This window comes from Dromaius novaehollandiae, chromosome 8 (assembly GCF_036370855.1).
Source record: "Dromaius novaehollandiae isolate bDroNov1 chromosome 8, bDroNov1.hap1, whole genome shotgun sequence".
NCBI lineage: Eukaryota > Metazoa > Chordata > Aves > Casuariiformes > Dromaiidae > Dromaius > Dromaius novaehollandiae.
The window spans coordinates 15,814,515-15,841,739 of NC_088105.1; the positions used below are offsets into that span (position 1 = coordinate 15,814,515).

At 43.9% G+C, this 27,225-nt stretch overlaps 1 protein-coding gene across 1 annotated transcript in view; it reads right to left on the minus strand.

The window, feature by feature from the left end:
• F13B (coagulation factor XIII B chain) overlaps nucleotides 1-27,225 on the minus strand; it is a 67,769-nt gene that overhangs the window by 26,088 nt on the left and 14,456 nt on the right. The window contains exons 12-24 of the mRNA XM_064516407.1: nucleotides 24,541-24,729; nucleotides 23,751-23,939; nucleotides 20,318-20,494; nucleotides 17,915-18,097; nucleotides 16,997-17,197; nucleotides 15,534-15,719; nucleotides 11,453-12,189; nucleotides 9,779-9,928; nucleotides 9,357-9,467; nucleotides 7,600-7,809; nucleotides 3,999-4,175; nucleotides 2,885-3,057; nucleotides 1,220-1,320 (exon numbers count right to left, since the gene is read on the minus strand). Of these exons, the coding sequence (XP_064372477.1) occupies nucleotides 1,220-1,320; nucleotides 2,885-3,057; nucleotides 3,999-4,175; nucleotides 7,600-7,809; nucleotides 9,357-9,467; nucleotides 9,779-9,928; nucleotides 11,453-12,189; nucleotides 15,534-15,719; nucleotides 16,997-17,197; nucleotides 17,915-18,097; nucleotides 20,318-20,494; nucleotides 23,751-23,939; nucleotides 24,541-24,729 (2,784 nt within the window). The remainder of the gene's footprint in view (nucleotides 1-1,219; nucleotides 1,321-2,884; nucleotides 3,058-3,998; nucleotides 4,176-7,599; nucleotides 7,810-9,356; nucleotides 9,468-9,778; nucleotides 9,929-11,452; nucleotides 12,190-15,533; nucleotides 15,720-16,996; nucleotides 17,198-17,914; nucleotides 18,098-20,317; nucleotides 20,495-23,750; nucleotides 23,940-24,540; nucleotides 24,730-27,225) is intronic.

Genomic DNA, 27,225 nt, shown 5'->3' on the forward strand with positions numbered 1-27,225 from the left:
TAGGCATATAAGAGGATAACGGAAAGCTTTACAAGGAGTTGTGCTGAACATGACACTAAGGCATTAAAAACACAACCCAACACAACACAGCCCCCACCACTTCTGTTTGGGTTTCTCAAGTGGGTTTTTATGTGTGAAAACCTCTCCAAGGCCATCTAACCTGAAGAATCAAAATTTAAAATCCAAATTGCTACCTCCGCGTGTCAGTCTGATCAAGCAGAACTTTCCACAGGGGCTGGTACTGCTACATTTACCCTATGAACGTTAGAAAAAAGTAACAGAAAATATGGTTCCTCACTCAATAGGCACTAGAATATAATGCACAGCAGTTTTAGTAAAGAGCAAGCGCCAAGATAAATTTTTTGTTGTTGTTATAATTCCCTCCCTCACACAGCCACTGTAGCATATCTGAATAAAAGAAACTCTGAAGGTCATTACGATTTCTGTGTAGTCAGAACTTGGAAATGGTTGCTACCTAAATACCTTTGATGTTTGACCTTCCAAAGGGTATTGGCTTAACTTGAACTATTTTGCACAAGGCCAAAAGTCTAGCGAAGACAGGGGTAGGTGCAACAAATACCGCAGCTGTTCAAGTTAAAACCATTGGCAGGTACAAATGCAATGCTAAAAAGGGATACCTTTCCAATTAACAAATGCTTACCCTCATGAGCAGTCCATAACTTTGTCAGCTTGCTTGCAGTTCAAGCGATATGCAAACTACATGAACCCAGGAATATAAAACAGTACTGAAAGAAGGGATAGAGAACAGCACCAGGAGATGTGAAACATCACCCCAGGCTAGCTGCTGCAGGTTCCCATTGAATTCCCATTCTTTTACTGCGTGACAAGCCAAAATACTTCAGTCAGTCAAATACTTCAGTACAAATGATGCTTAGTAGTACAGAATTCCATTTGTACATGTAAAGAGCCTCAAAGAACTACCCAAATGCATTTCTAAAGAAGCCGTTTCTGAATAAAAGTCTGAACCTTTTTTTTTTTTTTTTTTTTTTTTTTACACAGCTTCAAAATTTAGGTATGAATTTGTAGCTCTGATAAGCAGCAACCGTTGGATCACAATTATTAGCCATCTCGCAACAAAATGATACCTAAAACACTGTTTATTCTTGGTGAAGATATGAAAGTCATTGCACTTAAGTTACCTAAACCGCATGTTCTAGATTCAATATACATTTAACATAAGAGAATTCAGTGCTTTTACCTTCTGCAAAGAGTTTGCCTGAGCTCATCGTAACTAGGAAGAAAATCCAGCTTTTAAGTCTCATCTTCAGTACTGCCTCCATCAATAGTTCCCACCTTTCCCTGAAAACTCACCAAGTATTACTGTAGTAAATAATTAACTGAATTTTAAAAGGTATTCACAAATACTTTTGTATCTGTGATAGTTTGTAACACAAAAGTTATTTCACTGAAAGCACTTTTTATACATTTTAATTCTCCACACACCCTAACCAGACTTGCAGAGCCCTACTTTTGTTTGGCATACTTTTCTACGGGAATTTTAAAGAATCGGTAAAGAAAGGATCATTTTACGGTGAAACCAGGCAACAAACCTATGGAACAATTTACACTAATGAAACGCCACCCCCTCCCCCCCGCCAAAAAAACCTCCTAGAGTCCCAAGTTTAAAGGGCATTCTGTTATCAGATTATTTACCTTGGCTAAAATAAGAGGAAATAGAAGACTCCCTCCTCCCCTCGTCCCCACCGAAACAGCTTCATTCTGTGTTTCTATTTATTCTGCAAGCTCGTACATTAAGAACATAGTCACTGCTGTTGTCTGTCCATTAAGTTTTGTAGTATAAAACTAGCCCCTTTTTTTAAGCAAGGAAAAATAAACACCTCATTTACTGTACATCATCACCTAAAAAGGCTCAAGTAATTTTTTAACTAACTGCCTGCTAGCTGAAGCATGTTGGTTTAGCAACACGCTCCGCCCTTGGGAAGAATAATTTCCAAATTTGCGGGTGGGTGGCTATCGTTTTACTCTTCTGGCTTCCTTGGACTTGCTCTAGGAAAATGCAGTTCCAAGGCACAAAGGAACAGAACTTCAGGCAGATGCTGTGGTGAACACCAGGCTTTTTTGTATTGCTGACTGGATAGGAAGAAAGCCCTCACAAGTTGCCGCCTGTAAAATACACAGGTCAGAGATTCACCCTTCTAGGTTCTCTTGTATGACAAAAATAAAAAAATTAAGTTACCATTCCCCCTAATGTCACATAGGATCCCTCTAGCTCACTAGAACGTAAACCCAAGTCCCCCAAAGCACTAGCCAGTTTTGAAAGGAGCAGACTGTCCCTCCTACCTATACCTCTCCAGATCAGGCAAGTCAGCGTAACAGCCGGCCCACACAAATTATTGCGTTTAACAGAACTCAGTGTTTAATCAGAGAGGAATATCATGCCGTCTGTAAGATTACGGTTGTGTAACAACAGTATATTAGCGCACTAATGAAATTTCCAAGGCTTTATGCTTTTATTGTACAATTGCTTTTAGCAGTAGCACAAAATAGGATTTCAAAAGCATCAAAAACATTTAAAAAAGTTACAAAAAGTTAATTGCAATTTGAATAAACATTTTCCAGGAAAGCTTTTGACACTTATTTGTTTTCTCTCCAAGTCACTTAACTGTCTGCTACATACATAACTCTACAAATGCATCTTCATATACACAATTTACACTTCAGTAGCAGGCAATACCAAGAGTATCCATCACCATCAGAATTGCTTGCAGAGGATCCACAATTTCTTGCATATTATCTTTCCTCAAAACCCAGTCTGGTTTGATTCTGTGGAAATATTAATGGCTTGTCGTTAAAACAGTATACTGCCATAGCAAAAACAGCAGACTAATTTTCAAGCTCTTACCTCGAAACTGTTCTTGTTCTTACAGGAGTTACTGGAACAAAGGGAGTCCCACTAACACAAGTGTTTGTTTTTTGTTTCACAAGTGTTCTTTCAGCATCCATTTTGTGTTTACGAGCTGTAAGTTTATAGAGGCTTTGAATGCAAGGAACTGCTCTTGGTATGCTTCGAATTTCCTGAGAGGAGGTGAAAATAATACACAGTCAGTACTACTCCTCTAAAAGCAACTTGACAAATCAAGAAACAAAACCTATTCTACTCAATGAAAACTGAACGTTCATAGTTTAAGCTGAGCTTCTGCTCACAAATACAGTGAAACCATCTCAAGGCCAACACGCCTACTATCAGTCAGCAGTCTAACGCTATCAAAATGCTTAGCAACCGGTACACTGTTTGGGATTTCGGGAAACACAAGAAGCTCTTGCAAGTCAGATTTTACCGACTGCTCGTTAGGACCAATTTTAGCACATTATGTCATCGGCATGTGTCTCCAATGAGCAGTCCAGAGACACAAATTAGCAGCTGTAGCTACCTCCATAGTAATGAACGATTGAGACACTAGCCAGAGGTGAGTGCGTAACTGTACTGCTCAGCAGCAAAATACCTACCGCACAAAGGAAATTTCTCTCCAAAGCAGGCTATGTCTACGTTACAACAGGGTATGTCAACATGACGTCATACACAGTTTTACTGCCTTTTTTTTAATTAAAAAATAAAAATCTTAACTTTTTCTGAGCAGCAAGGGTAAACTTTTAGAAGTGGAAAAAGGTTAATTAATCAGCAACAAAGAAAAAAACATACGTAATGCAAGCAATTGGTAGAAAGTCACCTTCAAAATTTGTGAGGGGAAGGACTGCAAGATCAGAATCTTGCAAGGACTGCAGGTTCAGAGCCCAAATGCCATTGAATAGCTCTGGGTGAGCAGGGCATACAAAACAAAAAATAACAAGCGTTTTCCCCACCTTGGAAACGCATTTTGCATCAACAGAGCTTCGTCACAGTCAAGATTGCAGCTGTAATGGGTATTAGTGGGGGGAGGGGGGGAACCCAAACATGCAAGAAGAAAACCAAAATACCGTTAAAAGAAAATATTAAAACAAAATTATTTAAGTCTCACCAAAGCTCTCTCTGAGTCCTTTGAAAGGATGGCCAACAAACAACAGGTCTTTGTGAAAATACTTCCTCCTTTCTCTGAAGTTTTGTCCCCAGCCTTCCCTCTGTACACTTGCAGTAGGTCCAGTAATGTATCTATAGAATTTTCAGCTTCATACACTGCTTGAGTCGTTCTTTCATACTGTCGTATGAGAGAGACAAAAGAGGTTATATAGACAGATCTTGAAATTACATTTCAAAGTAGAGGAAAAAACAAAATCCATAATCGCCCTTTGAGTAACTCTGTAGCTTGCCTGAGATCCAAGAGATTAAAAATCACTTTTGTACGTTACACTGTTGTGACAGGTTACTTGACAGTAAATTTAAGAGCAATACCGTGAAACCATTAACAGATGCACATGCCATATCGTTCATTCAGAAACTCTGTGGGTAAATAAGAACTTCAATAAATCAAGTAGTCTGCGGCTTATAAATCTGCAGAAGCAAAAGATTGAAATTACCTTTGAAACATTAAGTAGAACTTGAATTGAATATCTGATCACATCCATACATGGAACGCTCCGGTTGCAACTTCGTATCAGAACAAAAATAGTGAAGATTGCTCTGCTCTGGGCCATACTTTCACAACAGAGTGGGGACAGCCTGGTAACCACCTCTATAATAATTAAAAAACAAATTAAAGAAAATTGTGGCGCCTAAGCAATTTATTTTCCAAATAATAGGGCTTTCCCTTATTTTTAACTACACCTGGTAAGGAAGTAAAACCAGTAATTATTGATTTAAGCAAGTAGTTCTACACTGATCACCTTAATATTCCAGACTAAAATTTAACCAGACAAAACAATCCACAGGCAACCTGCACTGCCAGAAAGTTAAGAAATTCATGATATGTAGATAGCTGTCTTTTATGTAAAACAACAGTAGCATTATCTAGAACTGGGCAGGCCAGGAAATCACACCAGTCATGCAGGACCACCTTGCTCTGCATAACTCTTTAAAACGTTATTTTTAGTCAATAATCTGATATTAGTCTGGAAAAAAAAATCATGCACCTTTGATACTCTCCAGCCCACTCACATTTCACAATCACACAGAAAGGCATTATGAACCCCTCTCGGCCGAGAAGTTCCAATCTCTGTCCTCCGGGAAATCTACTCGTTATAACAAAACGAAATACTCACCTAGATGCTTTAATGCTGCAAGAATATAAGAGAGATGTTTGTATTTCAGAAGGTATTCAATGGCAATTGCAGTTCTGTTGCATAATTTGTTTTCTTCTCTGCTCTTTTCATTAGCCTTTTCCAAACTTTGTCTTAAAGCTTTAGTTTTTGCTGTGTCATTACTCTTTCTCCAAGAATAGCCTCTCCACAACGCCTACCAAAAAGGAATTTCACAAGGAGAAAAAATGGTGAACATAAGTGGCAACATAGTAGAATTTCCATTAGAGTTAAGAATTGGTTTTAAAAACGAATAATCGGACTTGTGTAACTTATTAGTCAATAATCAAATTCAGCATTTAACCTTCCAAACATTGGATTGTCAGGACTAAAGCCCAAAACAAGCACACAAGTGTACGTATATGGTCCCGTGCTCCCCCATACGCCACCTCAAACAGTATCTGCTTACTATTACTTTGTGATCTGTGGGCATTTAGCTTTGATGTCTAAAAATAAGGCTGGCTTATTACTTATGCTAGCTTGTAATACAACTGATACATTCACTGACAAAGGGAAACATTCTTACTCTCCCCCAAAACCCATAAGAGAGAAAAATGCAAGAAAATTGCATATTTCTTACAAGAAGCATTTACCTGAAACTTAATTATTCCAACCGCAAATTTTCTGCGGCGTCTGCAGACGAGGAACCTTCGTACATTTCGTTGAATTATGGTTGCTGCATCACTTCTGCGATTTAGCCAGGCTCGAATCCTCCGTTGCAACTGAATGATTCTGCGATAATCTCTTTGGAATCTTTTTTGTTGTACTTTTGCTCGGAACCACCTCTGTTTAAAATTAAAGTAGGTTGCTGTTTATTTATCTAGGACTTTTCCTTAATTCCCATTTCCCATCCTAAACAAGTATTGATAAAAGCTGCAACACAAATTTAACAGGAGTTTTGACAGACACAGGTGCTAAACGCCACTAATTCTCAAATAACAACCACGATACAGCTCTGGCCCAGGGGGAGCTGAAAGGCGAGACTGCAACACGAGTCGGGGAAATATTTGGGTCTTCTTCCTCCCTCATTTACCTCTTCAGAGGCACCACCCCGCTTCTCTCATTTCCCTGCTCCCTTTCTTCCCCTTCCTACAGAAAGCAGCAAAACAGGGTACCGTATGCCAAATCTGGGCAAAGACCTCTTCCACCCCTTCGCTGTCCCTTTAAGGGGAAGATACAACTAATGGGGAGAGATGGTAGATTTGTATTTGGAGGAGGAGGGCAAAGTTTGCCATCACTTCCTAGGTTAAGTATCACATGTTTACATTAAAGATGCTGACGTAAGCAGATTCCAGCACCACTGACAGGTTAGGAAACATCCAAACAAATCCCTGCATCCCAGGGGCTGGCTTCGGTAAGCAGATGCTCTTTATCCCGTGAGCCTTACAAATCGTCACGTCCGACCCTTCCTACCTCCAGCAGAATGTAAAGAAGCAGGCTGAGACAACACTCGATTCCTTTAGCAACCCTGAGGGTCTAAAGGGAGCACCAGCTTTCACATTCACTCTCAGCTTTAAAATGCTTAAACTTCCAGAGCCTGCTTAAGATCCACTCTAAACCTGCTATGCGCAGCGGAGAATGAGCAGCATTATTCAATAAATCATAGTCTCTGTATTTCGCATTTTCACCTGTGAAAAAACTACAGCGTCTTAGCGCTCCAGCTTAGCAAACAGAAAATAAACTAAACTATGCCACACAATCATTCATCCTTAATTAGGCTAACCTGTATTACTAGAACAGAAGAGATCTTGTTTTGTGCAAGTTTTAAGACAAGGTGAACTCTATATGCCCTTTGAATTTTAATTGCACAGACATGGTGATACGCAGCTGCTGTAAAACAAAGCAGCCTCTTCTTTCGTTTCTGTTCTGAAATCTGCAGAAGGAAAAGAGATAAAGGAACATCATTACTTTTCAGATTCAGAGGTAATCATCTTCTAGGCAAAAAAAAACTGCACACTGATAAACTCTTAGAGGCTAAAGAGTCACCTCTGAAGCTGTTCGCTCAGAGCTAAGTAAGCCTCAATCCTGGGCCTGAAGCCTAAAGCGTAGCATAAAGTGACTGTAAGCAGCAACATTAACAGATAGCAGAGAACAGTAGCACTGTAAGAGCGGGTGTACAGCAGTATCAGCTGAGAGTTAGTCACAAAGATCTCAGAAGCTTAAACAACGACAACAACAACAAACTATGCTAGTAGTAAAGCATTGCGAGAAAGGAGTCAGATTGTATTCTGATCTATACTGACCCACCCAATTCCCAAAGCAGTCAACGGGAACTTGACTTCAACAACTAATCAGGTTCTTGTTTTCTTGCCAGCCACAATTAACGCTAATACTGCTCTGCAGATATTTTACATCAAGACATAAAGTCTTAATTTGAACTCTACCAACCTTTCTTCTGACTAAATAACCTCGGATAAATGCTTGTAGCCTGATGACGGCTCTTCTAGTTTTGTTGTATTTTACAGACTGAAGCCTGCCTTCCTGCCAAGCCCGCAGACGTTTCTGGATGATCACAGCAGCAGCTTTTTGTTGAATAAGTTTCCTTCTCTCCCTAAAGCCTCTGTATGTTGTTTGGATCAAACGTGCAGCTTGAAGCTTCTAAAAAGGATTTTAAAGGGTGCATTGATACTTAGGGCTTAGCGTATTCCTGTCGCAATCAACAGATATCTGAATTTGGGGTCTGCTAAATTTTCTCTGTCATGAGGAAAGACACTACCAAAGAGCAAAAACCACAACGGGAAGCACAAGCAAGTTCATTCAACACCAGTTTATATAACCGTGCACTTTCACAAATTGAAAGGTCTTTTCCCTTACCCAGAGGATCTCAAATATATTGGCAGTATAACTTAATCTTTTGTAAGCAATTAAGCCAATAGACCATTTTTACATTTCATCTTGTTACCAGTATAGAGAAGGGCAACCCAACGATTGGAACAGTTTGAAAACAAGAATCAACTTAGTTGCTCAAAGCAAAAGGAAACGGAATGGCTTGAAACAGAACAGTTTTGATTTGAACAATCCTTGTTCTGGCCCCACCTACTTCTTTTCTATACATTAGCACATGGATGAAAAGACTCGCTCAAATGCATTGAAAGCCTTTAATAATAAGCAACAAACATGACACAGCAGAGGTGAAGTGAAAACATACTTTTTGTATTAGTCTTCTGGCCCTGTATTGCCTGTATGCCAACTGGATCTTAACCACAGCTTGCTTAGCTGCCAGAAACTGACGGTGAATTGTTCTTGCAATAAGGGTTGCTCTCCATCTTCTTTGAATGGTAGTTGTACAGACCTTCATTTTCAGAAACCTAACATGAAAACGCATTTTAGGTTCTTTCTAAAAACTGAGAACACTTACATTTTAAAAATAAGAAACTTTAATTGGAACATTAAACTGCCACAGGAGGTTTTTGGAGGTAGACAGATGTAAAAAGGGCGTTAAACAAAATGGACAGATAACAGGTCCAGAAAAGGCACAGGCAAGGATGTAACCTCTAACATTCATAATTCAAAAACCACACTGAGGGGTGTTGAAGGAGCACAAGACAGGACTCTAAAAAAATAGTCACGTTCAGGCACTCTCCCTAAACAGCATCTTTTGTTGATGCAGGCAGGAGACAGTTCTGGATGATGATGGACCATCGGTCTGATCTAGCAGAGCATTTACTATATAACCGTTTCAACAAATAAGCACAAACTAGTTTACTATTCCATTATCCATTATAAAGGAATAGCTTTTCGGCCTGTTAGTTTTATGCTGGAATTCTAACAATAACAAGAATCTCCTTCCTGTAAACAAAAGTAAGTGAAAATAGATCAAGGCCTTCTCTTTCCTGATCCCTAATATGCAAAATTTAACAAGATTGAGGTATATTCCAGGCCAGAAAATATTTAAGCATAAGAATAATCTTGCACAAAACAATCCCAGCTACATCAACATGATTATACTCATGCATAGTTATATCCATGCTGGAGGGTCAGAACCTGAGAATCTATAGGTATTTGCCAGAGTGCAAAGCAGTATTAAATAATTAGACAATAAAAGCTCTTAAAAGTAGAGAAGATTAGCAAACTGTGATTCAGTATTACCAGATCCTCTGCTGTTTTGTTCTGAAGTGACTCTGAATAACACAAGTAGCTTTTACCACAGATGCATATTCTTTTCGTGCTTGGCAGCCTCGAAACCAGGCTTGAATTACTCGTGCTGCTCTCATCTTGTCAGCAAACTCCTTGGCTTTAAATCTTCTATATGCCGCCTGTTGAATATACAAAAAGACACACAGGAGAAGAAAAAAAAAAAAAAAATCAAATCAAGGCTTCTATGTTTTGTTTAGTGGAACAAAACAAACCTACGGGGCAAAAAGTCACTTTAGCATGAGAGGTTTTTAGGTTTCCTATCTCTGCAGTATTAAACGGATCTAACTTATCATGTCTACAAGCTATTTTATAAGCAAGTGAAATGCAGACGGAGAAATACCACACATGACACTCTGTAATACTAGTCAAAAAAAATAATTACATCATGAAGAAATAAATACAAGAACAATTAAAAAAAAATCACAATTACCTGAATCCTAACGGCAGCCGTTTTCATTTGATGATACCTTTGTTGTTCAACATTTCGCATCTGACAGGCTCTGTAGCGCTGCTGGATCAGTACAACAGAAGACCTGTACCGAAGGTATTGCCGTCTCTGAGTAGACCCACGGAAAAATGCCTTGAAAGACAAAGACATAACCTTGGAATATTCTACCACTTGCATGGTACACGGAAGAGGTCTGCATAATTTTAAGTATGGCTCTACCTGCTAACTTACGTTGTTGCAGAATCAAGAATATAGGTAATTTTAAAATACTTCTGATTTCCCAATTGATTCTTTTTTCTTCCTTTTAATCAACATCATCACACTCTACTCACATGGTTCGGGATATATACAGTTATACATTCAGAAAATGACCACGAAGCTGTCACTTCCCAGAAAAAAATGAAAGGGAGCAATACACACCTCTCTTATCTACCAAACAGAACTTATAAACAATAGGATAGCAATAGTAACCCAACGGATCATTATAAGATATTATCCATTTCCCTCTCCTTGATGATCTGGGGGGGAAAAAAAAGCCTTACATTCTAACAAAACCTTGAGGAGAAATCCCTTCCCTTTTCCTTACAATAAAATCACCGAGGAGATCTCAGGAAGTCAGTTAAAGCTTTTCCCAGAAGGAAAGGCAGAATCAAAAGCGTATGCTCCCACCACGTACAAATATGAAGAGCCGGGAGAAATACCTTCCCCCCTCACCCTCAAAAAAACCCCAAAAAACAATAAACACCCCCAAAACATACATATATAAATATATGTATGTATATATAAAAAACACTTCACCCTAACTGGTCTTCTAAGCTTCTTTGAACTCCCCCTGCATAGGCATTTAGCTTGCTATATAGAGACAGACAGCAATTCGCATTGCTTCTGGTCAACTGAGGTATATCAGTATGTTATTCCATCAATGAGAGAAGGAAAGAATTACAAATTTAAGTACTTCCCCTTCCTCAGAGGACCTCTGGGAACCTCCAAGAAATCAAAGACTGCACTTTCACTCGAAGTTTCATGTGGCCCCACTCAAAGGGCAAATTACGCTGTACAGAAAGAATGAAATCCTCTCCCTACCTTCCTCTGCAAACGCTAGGCACTAAAATTAGTCTGGGCCTTTTATTAAGTCTAACAGGACTGACAGGATCGACTTACTCATGCCATCCTAAACCCGAGTCTTAAAAGGCAAGCAGCCATTGTCCCTTTTCACCATTTACTTCACGCTGTATGTACCCCAGACCAGACCAGAGTGCGCTCAGCTCAACACGGCAACAAGACAGCTTTCATTCTCATCCAAATCAAAGCAAACATTCCTTAAGCTACTATTAAATATATAGGAGAAAGCCGGTTAAGACAAAGATGTTAAAAGGAGAAACAGATACACCAGTATCAGAATTCAAGCCTGAAGTAGTAAAATCTTAGGGGGGAAAAGCAGCAAGAAAAAGAGAATATTACTTGTAAGAGGAGTACCTCAGCAAGGAAAGACAAGACAGGGATTCATTTTTGTGCACTGCAGAAGCAAGCTATGCTTTATATGCCTGCCATACACTATACTTCAGGACCCAGCTTTAACGTTTGGCTTTAAACTGCTGTTTGTAAGAGAAGTAAGCGATAATCCGTTAACAAATACTACTATACGTTCACAAGTACCTGAATTTTTATTGTACTCTCTCTAATTTTATGAAATCTCTTCTTTTCAATGAATCCCCTGACTCTAGCCTGCACTATGATAACATTCTTCAGGGTTTGTAAGTAAGCTCTCCTTTGGTATTTCACAGTCAAACGGGATCGGTAGCATTGCTGTAAGACAACTGCTGCTTTTTTATATCTCGCATACTCTGATTTGGTTTTACGCATTAAGTAGTAGGCTTGTAATGTAATAGCTGCTGTTTTAAGTTGAACAAATCTTCTACGATGCACAGCCATTTGAAGAAAAGACTGAATCTTTCTTGCAGCTCGTATGTCTCTTGCCATTTTTCTCGCTTTCATTCCACGACAAGCAGACTGAATAATTATTATCGCTTGCCTTTGAACAGAATATTCTGCTTGCTGTAAACGAGCCACATGACACGCTCTGTACCACCTCTGAATAACAACTGCTGAACTCCGCATCAATTTATAGCGAGTCTTTGTTCTTTGGCATCGGAACGCAGACTGGATGATTACTGCTGCCGCCTTTTTGGCGAGAAAGCGCTTCCTTTGCACACTCGTTTGTAAAAATGATTGAACACGCCGTGCAGCCACAGTGGTTTTATGTGACTGCCTAGCTTTTTTAGCACGAAAAGCTGATTGAATGCAAAGGATAGCCTTTTTTATTTTTGCATAGTTTTCTACATCAGCTTCTTTTGCCATTTTGGTTCTGAACCTTTGCTGTATACCTCTTTTGGCTTCATTTGAAAATATGAGCAAAAATGGTCATATTTGGCCTGTTTTCCTCAGAAGGAAGAAATTCTATCACTTATTAAGGCAATATTATTGTGGGACAGGAACTGTTTGATTATGATTTGGAAATATAATTCATAATTCGACCACATTTGAAGAACAAGTACTGTCAATACCTTTCATTTTTCTCACTACTGGTTTGAAATGCATCCTCAGAAGCTACGGAGAAAAAGAAAAACCCACAGAGCTTGAACTAATTTCAAAGGTGGTAAACGCATTGGATTACTGGGGGCACAAGCTCATGCTGTGCTTCCCCTATGAATGCGATGTGCCATTAGGGCCAACGGCAGTGCCTAGGGAAACATCTGCACCAGCTCGCCAGGAGCCTGGACACATCCCTTAGCCCCTTCAGCCCCTGCGCTGCCTCTGGACGCGTGCACAGCTCCAGGCGTCGCGCTGCGAGCAGCCGGAGGAGAGCCCGGAGGATGACAGCGAAGGAGGGGGCAGCCGCCCAGCCTGCCAGGAGTCGCTCCCTGCCGCTGAAGGAGGCTGCCCAGCGCTGCCCTGCCTGCAGACCTGCCCTGCGGGGGCTCGGCCCAGAGCCGCAGCTGTGGCCGCAGGGCTGAGGAAAGCTCCTCAGACCTCGGGGAGGTGCCGCAACCACCTCGGCCATCCTGATGGCGGTCCTCATTGCGGCCCCACCAGCAACCGCACACCCAGCCCATCCTTCCCTGCCTCCCAGAGGGGCCCTCGGAAAAGCGTGGGCTGCTCAGACACCGCAAAGGGGCTCGACTGTGTCTGCAGTGCTGCCCGGCGTCGGGGTCCTGTCGGCCCCTTCTGCCACGCCTGTGCCCCCTCCACGTGATGAGGATGTTAGACAGGACAGGCGCCAGGAGAGACCCCGGCAGCCTATACCGGGGGAAAGCAGCGTCAAAAGCCTTGCTGAGGTCGAGGCAAACGGCATTCCCTGCTCTCCCCTTGCTCACAAATCCAGTCATTTTAGCAGGTCGGCCAGGCAGCACTTACCGTGGCAAACCCATGCTGACTGTTCCCTTCTTCTGACCAGTCCTGCTGCTGACCGTGACCGTCCTCTCCTTCATGTGCCCAGAAGGGGGGTTCCTGGGGGACTCGCAGCTGTGTGTTTTCCCAGGGACCCCAGTGAGGCCGCCTGGCCTGCAGTTCTCCACGTCGTCCTTTCGGCCTTGTTTGAAGATGGGTGCAGCGCTTGCCCTTGTCCATTCATCACGGCCTTCCCCGGATCTCCACGACCTCTCGGAGACGACAGGGAGCAGCCGGCCAGTTCTCGCAGCACCCTCAGATGCAGCCCGGCTGGCCCCTTAGGCTTGTATGGGCTGAGTTGCCTCGGGTAAGCCCTGACACAGGCCTCATCCACCACGGGTCCTTCTCCTCCTCCCCCTTGAACCCTGACGCTAAGCACAGAGGCCTGCAAGACCTTGTTGGTGAACGCTGAGGCCAAGAAGCCACAGACTGCCTCAGCCTCGGCCGCGTCTGCTGCCACTGATCACCCGCCCCAGTCAGTCAGAGCCCACATCTTTCTGGGCTGCTCTTTTACCGCGAGTGTAGCGGCAGAGGAGCTTCTTGTTGCCCTTGACATCCCTTGCAAGCAGTCAGCTGGAGGTGAGCTTTGGCTCTCCTAGCACCGTCCCTACACGCCTGGGCAATGCCACTGACAGTTCATCCTTGCAGCCTGTCCCTGCTTCAGCCTCCTGCATACTGCCCTCTCTTCTGCCCTGGAGGCCTGTCACGAGTTCCCTGATAGCACCGTTCTCCGCAAACCTCTGCCTGACTTCCTGAGCATCACCATGGGATGTTCTTGTGCTTGGAAGACGCTGTCCTTCAAGACCCGCCAGCTCTCCTGAGCTGCTTCACCCTGCAGAGCTGACTCCCAGGCGATCCCACCTACTCGTTTCATGAAGAAGCTGAAACCTGCTCTCCCAAAGCCCAGGCTCTCTACTCTGCTACCTGCCTTCCTCACGCCCTCTGGGGCCTCAAGCTCCACTGCGTCATGGTCACCACAGCCAGGGCTGCCACTCATTACTGCATCCCCAACCGCTTCTGTCTTGTTACTGAACGATAGGTGCAGCTGTGCGCTGCCCCAGCTGGGCCCATCCAGAACCTGGACCAAGAACTTATCCCTGACCCCCTGCCACCTCCCAGAAATCCCAGTTACCTGCCTGCCCTCATCTTACCCTTCCACCAAGTGCCAGGGAGCTCACAGCCCTTGCCATAAGCATGGGCGTCTGCCATCCAGAGACTGCCTCGAGCTGTTGAAAGGAGACGCCATTCACTTCTCGTCCTGATTAGGTGGTCAGAGCACTCACCTCGGCCACAACGCAAGGTTAATTTCCAGGTAGCTGCATGGAGAAGCAGTTTGGAACAGACAAGGCCAAACACACCCAGCTTGCTGGTGATCAAATTACTCGCAGGCTTTAATTCTTGTCTCGCTAGGCCACCAAAGCCAGCCTATTTCAGGACGCAATCGTTAATAAATGCGGCAATGAAAGCAATACAGAACGGTTAAAAAGGAAATGGAAACGCAATTAGACAATATTAAAAAGGAAAAAAAGGTATCAGGAATTCAAACGCAGAACACTGCCTAAGCTACTGGCAAAGCACAGCAAAACAGAAAATGCTGTGTAAGATTGGACTGTAATAACTGGGTTGGTTGAGGCATCTTCCACTTCTGCAGCCAGGCGCCTTCATGCCACTTCCATTTATATCCACAGCCCTGCGGAGGGAAGAGAAAGAATGGGAGGAGGAGTGAGTACCACGCCTGGCACACAGCAGTGCTTCCTCACAGTGCTGCACAGCAGATTTCAGCAAAGCCGCCAACGATTCATGTTGCGTGAGTTCGGCTAGATTGAAAAGTGCAGGGAAGAGCCCAGTTCCCCAGGGCCCTCTGAATGGGAGCAGCTCAGTGACAGACACAAACCTGTACTTGTGCCAAGAAGGACCCTAAACCTGCCCCTCTGTGGACCCTTTGCTGCTGCTGAGAGCAGGTCTCCTGCGACAACTCCCAGCAATGCTGCAGTCCTCTCCTCCCACCACCAAACACAAAGCCCCATTCCCCAAAGGCTCCCGTGGCAGCCATGGAGCAAGCCAACGCAACAGTTCAGAGCAACCACAGCAAGCGGGGAAGGTCAGCGACAAGAGCTCTTCCTTCGTGGGAGACGGGAGCACCAGCAGCAAGTAACCCAAGTACCTCTGCCACTGAAGGGGCACAAAGTTGCTCTCTCAGCTGGACTTTGCCCTTCTGCCTAAGGGAAAAACCCAGAGCCTGGCAGGCAGGCAAGTGAGCTCAACAGCTTTCTCATCATGGAGGACTTACCGCATCTAGGATACTTGAAAACTCCATCCAAGCACTGTACTCTAAATTCCTCAGGGCTTGAAGTTCTGCGGTACCACCACGATCTGCATTCAAAGTAAATATATTCGCTGGAGAGATAGCTGGAAGTGCTTGACCGTAGCTGAATATTGTTCTTTGCCATATCATGCTCAAGCACCGTACACTCCTCTGGAAAATGAGAAAGCACTTTGATTATTTGCCTGTAGACTCATGCTGGACAACTGATCCTCTGATGCTACAGCTACCCACTGACTCCCCCAAAGACTTAAATCCTTAGCTGCTTTCCCTCAGGATTCTGGCAGGCAGATACCGGCAGATGAATCTGAGGAGAAAAGCAGGGCAGTCAGGCAGAAAGGCCTCACACTTCCCTCAGGCAGGGCCAGGGCATCCCTCCTCGCCTGGGTAGGAAAGGTTTCTTCACTGCTGGCTCAGACGACCCTTCTGCAACTGCCCTCACCTCCATTAACACACAGTGCAGGCGATGAAGGGCAACTGCTTGGCTCACGCTCTTTGGCACTGTGCAGCAACTGGGGTTTGGGGAAATTCAAGGACGAGGCAAGCGTGGGCTTCCTTACAGAGAAGCCCACGAAGGCCTGGGATGGGCTCAGCTGCTGCCTCTGCACGTGTCGAGCCTGGCGCAAGCACAGCGGAGCTGGGAAGGCCAGACGGGGGTGAAGGAGGCACAGCCATGGCTGCAAAAGAGGGCCAAGGCCGCACAGAAGCACGCCGGGGAAAAGTGCTGCGTAAAGAGACAGGCTTGGGAGAGCCAGTGAGGAAATGCTCTCCTACTCTTCAGTCTCATCATGGTAAGGGAAACAGGACTCTTTTTGTAAAGAATATGGACTGCATCCAAGAAATACTCCGCCCAGCTATCCTCTGGACCTTTCCCAAAGCCAAGACAGGCTTCCGCCTCATTCTATACAGCTCTCCAGGCTACAGCCAGATCTCACAGCTCCCAAGGCCCACCTTCTACTGAGGTCAGTTAGGCACAGGCTATTTTGTGGTGCACCACTGTGGCACAAGTTGCCTGCAAGACACAGGGGTGGCCAGGGAGGCCGCGGGGACATAAAACTTGCAAGAAGATCAGGAGACTGCAAAACCACTGAAGCAGCAGCGGGGGACCTTCAGCACGACAGGGAACGGACACGCTCTTCTGCCTTGTCTGGAAGTGGCCAGACACTCGCAGCACAAGTAACCCTGACAGGTAATAACAGTTAGGCCCCTGGGTCCTTTCCAAGGAGTTTTGCCAGCTCATGTCTTCCAGGGCGGTGGCTTCTGGGGGACACCTCCCGTCACGGCCCACAGCTTTACAGGGGGCTCCCCCACCCTGGGGCTCTCGCGGTCTTTCCCCAGCCACACCTCCTACGGGCTCTCTCCTCTCAGCTGCCACAGTAAAAATGCAACAAAACAGCAGGGAGGCAGTGGCTGACTTGGAGATGACTTACTTCCTGGCTTGCAGTGTGGATACTCTAGCTTCCCCTCTACACACTGTACTCGGAATGGAGAAGATGCTGGGTCCTGCACATATCCTATTTTACACTGAAACTCAATAAAATCACCAGATCTTGAATACAGCTTGTTTGTTGCGGTCCATTTCAGCCCAATATTGTTTCTGTTCATATCCTCTTCAGATGCCGTACAAGCCACTTGAAAAAGGGAAGAGCAGATTGTCAGTTCATAGAGACACACCACCAGTGATTTGTTTCCCTAGAGCCTGCAGAAGCCCAGCCTAATCACACGTTCTTCATGGGGCAAAATGCTTTCAGCTCTTTGCTCTGACCCTCTGTTGTTTCAGGCAGGAAAGTTATTCACATCAAAGCCTAAGGGGAAAAGGACCATGCCTAAGACACCAGGCAGGACTATGGAGAGGCCTTTCTGCTCTGACGGTCACACACGACAGGATCCAACCACAGCTGAAGGGTGGGGGAAACTGCCAGGCGGCAAGGAACTTGCCCCCACTCCAGTTTCCCAGGACTGCCAGGCACGCAGACCCATCCTCCCCTCTCACAGCCTGCTGACCACAGCCGTGCCCCCAGCTCCAGTGCACTCAGGAGCCCTGCACAGTGATGGAGACGAGACCCCCTCACACAGGCTCACACTTGGGCCAAACTCTCCTCCTCCCCCTCCTGCATCCATCTCAGGAGGCGAGACAGCAGGCACTAGAGGGGACGACGCTGGGGAACATAAAGAGGAATCTCCTCCTGGACAAAGGAAGAACCCACTGCTGTTCTCCCACGGCAACATCGCAGTCCCAGCACGAGTGCTGCTTCACAAGCGGCGCTGGAAGGGCCCTCAGAGTCCGAGAAAAAGACAACAGGAGGAGTCACACCGATTTCTGCCACGCAGCACACGCTTCAACATACCTAAGCAGACCGGGGGGGTTGTCCACTGCCCCTCAGTGCATGTAATATACCGAGATCCTTCCAGGACGTAGAGACTTTGGCACTTGTACTCCACAGTCGAACCTGGCGCATACTCTTGCAGCGGGAACGAAAGAAGGTCTCCATTTTCAATAGCTGGAGGTGGGCCACATTTTTCACCTCTCCCTGAAAGGGAATTCCCAAGTAGAGAGAAACCCATCGGTATTGAACTGCAATGGAGGCCTGGCCACGAATACCGCCAGGCAGTATGCTGGTAGCACTCCGAGAGACCAGGAGGAAAGCAGAGAGAAAACTGACACCTTGACACCAAATACCTGACACGGGAAAAAGAGCAAAAGGGAGTGTCTCGTTTCTCTGCTGCTGGCACTCACAACTGCCAATTCATCCGTTTGGCATCGCTGAAGTGTTTGCAGCTTGCAGCAGGCCTTTCTCCAGGACCACGCAGTGGTGTAGCGTGTTTGGCACAGCTCTTTCTGCAGAAGAGCCTGACACCCACCTCCTTCCTCTACTGCCTGAGCAGTGAGGGAAGGGAGAGAAATAACACAGGAAACTGGGTGTAGAAGGAAACCCAGAGGAAGGGCGGGGGGTACTAAAACACCGACTAGAGGAACAGCCTCTGCACCACTGCAGATTCATCAGAAAGAAGCAGAGAAAGGGAAGTACTTCTTTCTGCAGCAAGCTGTGAAACTGGGGAACTTCTGGACACAGGATGCTGTCGAGGCAGCAGGTTCGGAGAGGCGTTAGAGAAAGCCAGGCACAACAGCTCCACAAAGAGATCCTGAACAGATTAGGCAGGCCTGAACCCTCCAACATCCCTCATCAATCAACCAGTTGTGGCTGCTGGGACAGCACAACAGGAACGGACCTCAGCAAGCAGCCAGGAGGCTCACGGGCTCTCCCTAAGCAGCTCTCCCCACACTCCTCTGCTCGACACAGACTCCTTGGCCAGCAGTCTGCGGCTCTGACCAAGCACTGCCTAAATCCTTACCTCTCTTTGGAAATGCTGGAGCTTCGCCTGATCATGGGAAGCCCTCGCAAACTGACAGAGATGACACCGGGGTACCCTCAGGGTACTCCAGCTCTCTGGGGGCTGTGTGCTCCTTTCTGTCCATGGCAGAGCTCCAGATTCCTTGTGTGCTCCCCTTTGCCACAGGACTTTATCTCAGCTCTGGCTATCATCAGTGGGTGGCACATGGCACTGCAGGGAAGGGGAAGGCCAGCCTGCTCTTCTGGGTCCTTTCATGAGGGCTCTTCTCCCAAGGACAAATCCCTGCACCACATGTCATTTGCCCTAGCAGGAACGCGTTTGTTACTGATTCCTAACTGTGGGATGTTTCCGTCTCCATACAGTATCCTGGCTGCAATGCAGTCTTCAACACCCTGCACTCGCTCAGCTGTCACCAGTTGCACGCTGTCCTTTGTGGATGCCCGAGAAGACTACGTGCATGCATTTGTGGGCAACTTGCTTGCATTTCTGTATGTTAGCTCTGATCTGAACTACAACCAAGGGGACTGCTGCACTCTGTAATGGGATAGCCCTCGGGCCCTGTGGGTGCTTATGGCCACGAGCAATGCCAGACAGGCAAGCATCAATCCATCACGCCTGCGTTTTTAACCACTTTTGAAAGTTAGCTACCTTCGCTTCACAGATTTTTTAACCCACTCAAACCCCACACTGCTGCAAAGCCTGGCCCTTTTTGCATTGGCAAAAATTCAGAGAAGACCCAGACCCTTTGGTACCACTAATGATGCTCCTTGCATTTGGCACCGCGTTCAGGAACCACAATACGGAGCCTGGTCTTCATTCATCTGCCCTCTCTGCACCCCTTTCAGCTCCCAGCGGGGTGCTGTTCCAGTGAAAGGTTGCTGCATTGGTGCAGGTGCTGAAACTTTCTGCCTGCCTGAGGAAAACTCATGGGAGTATCCAAGGCGTTCAGAAAGTCCTAGGCGCCAGATTTACAGAGTCAGTTTCAACATGGTATCTTGGCATGCTATTAGCTCACACATGAAATCCTGCTGTCACTTGACTTAATTCAGTGGCCTTCAACAGAGCAATGCATCTCTGCATCAGCACTACAGTTCGCTCCTCTCAATGTCAACCAGCAGGGAAGCTGTGGGCCTTGCTCTCCAAGAGAGACAGCAGTAGTTCCTACTCTTTGCTTGTTTCTGAGTGTGCCAGGGATGAGGCATTTCTGCACAGGAAGGAGACTGAGATTTGGAGAAATAAATGCCACCAAGCCAGCCTCATGACAGTACCACCAACAAGGTTTTGGCCCCAAACAGAGCCACTCTCCTGCTCGGACCCAGGAGACGCAATTACAATCTCGTTACCAGAACAGGGGAATTTTCATAGGCTTGGTATAAAGAGAGAGAGAGAGAAACTACCTCTGCATTTTGGCAGCTCTGTCCAGGTCCCGTTCTGACAGGCCACAGTGGAATCCCCAGTCATCTGAAAACCTTGCCAGCATCGATACTGAGCTTCCTCCCCAAGCAAATACCTGGACTTTTTAACACCTTGAACTTTACCACCAGCAATTTCTGGAGGAGGTTCACATGTCACATCTGAAAGGAGACAAAACCACAACTGCAGTCACTGAGGTGTTCCCTCAGGAACCGATGCCCTATGCAAAGTCTTTCTGCTCTTTCCTGTCAGCACACTGTGACTCCTGCTGGCACCAGGGCCGCAGCACTCCTGCTGTGGGGAGAGCTGCCCCTGTGGGGGGACGAAAAGGAGAAAAGGAACTACAGACACTGGCGGAATGAATGGACTGGTGGTGTATTGCATTGCGCGTCCTCCAAACAGACGGGGATTTCAGTCACTGAAAAGACACCGAACAACAACAGAGGTCCATTCCTCTCTCCTTCCTATATGGGCTTTCTGTCTTTTTTTTGGCCCAGTTTAGAGCCATTTTCACACTCATATCAAGGAGACAAAATTACAACCTTTGTAAGACAAACAGGGGAAGAGAAGTAGGGGAGACATTATCTTGCTGCAGCACACTGAAAGTCAGTTTCTAGAATTGTAACTACACTACTTTTTTCCAGCACTGGTAAAGTTGCACCAACAGACGGAGAGGTTTTCTGATGACATGATAGAAATACCACAGGAGAGAGCGTATGAAGTATTATAACATACTTCTTCCTGATACTTACAGTGGATTAAATCCCTGTCAAACTGTCCTGAGTCAGGGCTCTCCCAGTGCTTTCTTCTTTTATATTACAGTAGAGTGGAGGGGGTTAATTATTACATATAATGTGCATTTTTTGTTATCTGTACATTAGGTTTTATCAGTTGACACATGAAGTTGAAAATATACGCACTGAATTCCACAAGACAAAAGATCTTATTACAACAAATCTCATTATAATATTCAAACAGTCACATAAAGTAGAAACTAAGAATCAAATAGAATGGATCCCAGAGAGCAACCTCTAGACTAAGTCCCCAAGCCACTGACGAAAGAGTATTTTCACACAGAGCAGAAATTCTGTGTCTGTTCATGCATCTATTTTTGTGAATGAAAGTAGATGTATGCATGTCACCCAGAAGTCAGAAAGGAGAAACATTTCTTATGTATTTCTCAATCTTCAAATGCCTTCTTTCTCTTGCAATATGAGGAGCCTGTGCATGGTGTTGACTCGGGCTTTTCTGAAAAGGAGGCAGAGACATAACTAAAGTTTTCACCTTTGGTGAAATTCCCATGCTGTCTCTTGCATGAAGTCTCCAGCCTCTTTCTTCCTGGAGAAGGCTGTCCACATAAATGCTGGCATTATATATTTCTAAACTGCTCTGATAAACTTGGCTGAGAAAGTAAGATTAGTCTTTTTTGTCTTAGAACACCTCCATTCTAGCACCTAGTATGGAAAGCTTGGAGTGTTTCTGTTCTTATACCGGGGTCTTGATCTCTTTATGAAAAAAACTCATTTGCATCTAGCCTCAAGAAAAGCACCTGAGTCTATGTAGATGTAATCATCTCAGTTCTCTTGCAACTCCATAATCTAGTTTTCACTTCTTCCACTGAGGTCAAACGGGGAGGAAAGAGAAGGAAAACAAAAATTTTGTTTCATGCTTAAGCCTGATATGTTGAGCCTAACAGAGGAACTGAAATTTCAGCTAAGCCTAAGTAAGTGTTATTTTGGTAATCCCCAGAAATGATGTGAAAGCAGTAATTGGATTTCAGATAAACACACTGAATTAGTGAGTTTACACAAGACAGAATAAGAAACAATGAATTCCTTAAAAATAACAAATTTCAAAGAAAAAGAAATCCAGTATACTTGTCACTTAAACAAATCTGGAGCTGTAGCTCAGATTCCATTGTTGCAAAAAGTTCTATTATTCCCTCCCATGGAATCCAACTTTTTGCATTTCTATTCCACAAAGGAGCCAGATACATATTCTTTCTAGGACAATGTAGTTCCATATGCATTTGCAACGACAGGTGGATGGGTACAGATTTTTTTGCTTTCTAGAGAAAACAAAAATGACAAGTTCATCCTTTCTAAAAATGGTTAACATATAAATTCCAGATCTGCATATGCCTACTTGCTACTCAATTGTTCCTAGGATTACTGAGGGAATCTTCTTGTACGACAGTGTTTCTACACGAGGCACATCTGTGGACAATATATTGCAGAACTGATCCCCAGGCAGTGCACATTTCGCTTGCTTTGGAGCTGTGTCTTACACCCCAGTTGAGATGGTGGCTTAGAACTTTCTGTGTCAGCAACTTAAGACAGAGTCAATTGGCCAGTATTTTGTTATGACACAGCTTGTGGTTTTGTGGAGCTGCATAGCTGCAAAAAGTTTATCCCAGAAGTATTAAGGAAGAGCAACCATAGAAGACACCTATGGCTATAGGCAGCAACAGCCTAAACACCTAAATAGCAAGCAGTCAGCCCATAAGAAATACAACGTATAATTTTTTCTCCTCACTTCCTGATACCCGAGTCATGTCTTTTTGTGTCTTAGAACCGTCCTACATTTGCACACTATGCACAACACAGTCTTTACATGACCACACAGCAACTTTCCCCAGCCTCATTCATTGCACAGGAGGGACAGAGTATTCCTTCTCTCCTCACCATTCAGAGTCGGGTCTTCCTCCAGTTTTCCTCACACACACACGGCAAAGGTAGGAGGAGGCACGAAACTGAAATCTTTCTTTGCAAAGAAGAGTGCTATTTGAAGCTGCACAGGGTTCTCCATTAAGAGAAATCAATCCTACACGGAGAGGTTTCTTGACCGTTACCAGTCCTGCCCAAGACACTTTGTTGTTGCTGTTGATCCTAAGAATGCTTTTTACTTTGTAACTAACATAAATGTTAGGTAGCTTTCCAGTTATAAAGTCTTCATAAAACATATCTTATGAAGAAGTTATGTCTGAAACTATCTTCTGAATCCAGGTGGCCTGCATTCAACTCATTAACTTCAGACATCTGAATCTCAGCTAAGCATGAAAGACTCCCTTCATAATCACGGGAGAGAAATAAGCATTGCCGAACATACTCTTCTCCTCAAATACAGATATCTGAAACTGATAGATGAACTGAACCTCAGAAATGCCAGTTTTTCCTCCATTGATTTAAGAAGTATAAAGGTAGAGAGAGATTCTCCCACATTATGCACCTCTCATTTTGGTGACCGCTCACAAGATTTGCGTTTGCTGATGGCAAGGCGTGTGGAGGGAATTAATTACCCATTGACGAAGCAGTTTCTGATAATACAGGCAGAGGCAGTTTACGCACACAACCAACTGCAAGCTAAACAGGAAAGTATCTGAGAAATCAAAGTTATTCAAATATGGTGCATATTTACCAGAGACACATGAAGGCAAATCCACGCGCCCATTAACACACTTCCTGGCAGAACTGCCTGTGAGTTTATATCCTGTCACGCACATAAATTCCAGCTTCTGACCGCTTTGAATCAAAAACGTGCGTATTCGGCCACGGGAGAGAAGCAGTTTTTTGGCTTCCAGTTGCTGTTTTGTAATGGTACATGGTGCTACAGGAAACAAGAAAAGGTGAAAAGGATGTGGCATGAATCTTTGGTGGCTTTTAGCTCACGTAGCATCTCCTGAGCAATTCTAAAAATAAAATACACAGATCACTTACACACTTGATCGCTATGGCAATAAATTCAGGATGTTTAGCATGAGACAGGTAATCAATGACATGGCACAGCTTAAAAGCGTATTCTTGTTCACGTGTATAAAAGACAACTTTACAGACTGTAAACATCAGCGATGATCTCAAGACGCACTGACTTCAAGAGACTGCAACCATCTAAATAATTAAGTGGTGGTATCAGTGGGAGTAAACATGTATCTCCATTACCCGGGATTAGAAATGAACTTTATAGGACACTAAGAGTTTTAAGGAGTAAAACGGAGTAAGACAGCAAAGCAGCTTACCACACGGTGCTACTCCCACATAGGAGGGACAGCTGGGAAACTACAGGAAAGGATGTCTTAGTACAGTAATTATTACATTACGGATAGAGCAGTTAACCAAGAAATGTAAACCTAATTCTGAAACTGCTACTTCAAGAACGATTAGAACTGTCTACTGTTAAAAAGTCAACCAGCAGTAAAAGCCGTCCTTACCCAAACACTGTGGTGGTCCAGGTGTCCAGACTTTTCCATGGCACGTCACCCATTCTGAGCCTGATAAAGTGTACCCTGGGTTGCACCTGTACTGCACGCTGTCATTTTCCTCATATCCTGATTTATCCCCACTAGCAATTTCACCAAAATCAATGACGGGCGGGTCTTCACATGCTGCTCCGGCAGAAGCTGTGCACAGATCCTGGTTATTTAACTATACTCTGTTATTTTCCTTGTATCCTCATTTATCCCCACCACCAATTTCTTCAAAATCAATGACGGGTGGGCGCTTGCATGCCACTCCTGGAAAAATTCTGCACAAATTCTTGTTATTTGGTAGATACAGAACGGTGTTGAGAGCTGCAAACAATGGCACTACACAGGATTTTAATAATATCCAGATGACCTATATCCCCACATGTGGAAATATACTGTATTAAAAACCAGTGGTATTTCCTTGCTCCAAGAAATAGTCATCTTTTCTACTATTTTCACACCTTTTGCCTTGAAAAGATTTACTAAACCAAAGTCATTTGCAGTGAATGTGCTAATAAACTTCTGAATTTCTCAAAGGGGTATAGGAAGGAAGGTTTTAGTTTCCCGTCATTATACTAAAATAATAAGTTCCACACATGCAGTCACTATTCTTAATTTTCTTTAATACTTTGAACAAACCGCTTCGTCACAGATTCCTAAAATGAAGTCCACCATCTTAAAATCAAACAAGTTGGATAACTGTTTGAAAATAAATGTTATATGCCACAAAGCACTTTTGGAGGTGAGGGGAGAGCAATTTTGAGATGATGAATAGATTTAAATAGATAGATTATGGAGTTTAGAATGAGTTATTTTAACGTCTTTTCGGTGAAGACCTGTTTAAGGCAACATTAAATTATTTTGGATCATATAACCGAGTTAAATAACAAAATATCTGAGTTTTTGTAGAGCTGTGTAATGTCTTAAAGTCAAATCAAGAGTCTGCATTTTTGTTAGCGTGTATGCAGAATAATAATAGGTAAAAGGAATACAAACAAATTTTTATATACGCATGTATTTGGAGTGTATTATGCCTTGTAATCAATTAGGTTCATTACCAAGTACCATTAAGTTCAAGCGCAAGGCAAAGAAAGAAACTCACATGCAGAAAAAAGAAAGCATATATTCTCAAACACATGGTTTTAAATTATATTTCTTTTCATGAACCTCTGAAAGGAATTCTATTACAAGTGATGCAGTTTGGCTAAATTTTTTGCAATCCATTTTCCTTGACGGTCACCTGCCACATCACTTAAAAGCATGGATTTCCATTTGGTACGTTACCTTTAGCTGTAGTACAACACATCCACAGCAGAAACACTGTCGTGAGGCTCAGCTGTGTCATTTCCAAGCTTCAGAAATAAAACAGGTCCTCTGCAACAAAATTTCTATTTTCTGTACTCCAAATTGCTTTTCCTTGTATTCACTCCAAAAGCTCTTCAGGCTTCCCTTGAAAAGGTTATGTACTCAGAGTTCAGCAATTTCCGCCCCTAATCTTCTTGCAACGCAGTACTCTCTATGTACAGATACATTACGCAATTGTTGCAAAAATGCTTCATTCCCCCCCCCAACACTTTTCAGACTGAACTTGACACAGGAGCATTAATAAGCCCATAAACAAAAACTCGTGGTGCACTTAGCTTTTCAAGTGCTACACCTAAAATCTTGTTAGGGGGAAAAAAACACCTTAGATGTGTAGCCAATACTGTTACAAGATCAACTAGCATAGCAATCCACTTTGAGGTGTTTTCTACTCCCCACCCCCACCCCAAAAATGCATGGCATTGCTTCTGTTTACTGAATGATGACATCCATCTGAGAAACAAAAGATACCGTTATTACTATATATACTAACTGAATTTAATTATCATTGACGTCCCAGGTCATAAAGAACTTTGAAATGTTTCTACAGAAATGCTTTCTTCTAAATGCAAGTTAACGCATGTCCAGTAGTAGCATCGATATTAACCAATTTTTTAAGCAACAATCCATGTTCCTTAGAGAAACCCAGCAATCTACACACATGAATAATATTTCTAAAAGCATGTAGCATTCGTTTGTATTTTCAGTTCTTACATACTTGTCTAACATGACTCTAAGCACTAACCATTATTTATGGAGTTCAGACAGGCTTACAACCTAACAAATCCCACATCCCACAGAAATATATATAACATAAAATATATAACAAAGCAGGCTGGATTTCACTCTGAATCCCTCTGTTTGCCCACCAGCTCCTCCTCACCTTCGAAGTCTCCTGTGCTTCAGAAAGAAAGACTGGGCTCTCACAGAGGAATTTGTTCTACTTTTAGAATAGCACAAAGAGGAACAACACAGGTGAACTAAAAGAAAACAAACGTCCACATTATCTGAGAACATTCCCATCCGTCCACATAGGAAAAGGCCACAAAGTTTTGGCAGTATTTGTAACTCGGTCACCGAAAAACACTGAGTTATCTTTTCTAAAATAGCAATTGTTGATCAGGCAACAGTTTTCAAGTAGTCAGCTCCAAAATACTTGTATAATTGCTGTTACTCATGAGCCTTAGATTTCTTCCTTTGCTTCTTTGTTTGCACTTTGTTTTCCTGACAAAATATAGCTCCTGTTTAAAAGATCTGATCCCCACACAAAGGTAGAAGAGGTCTATA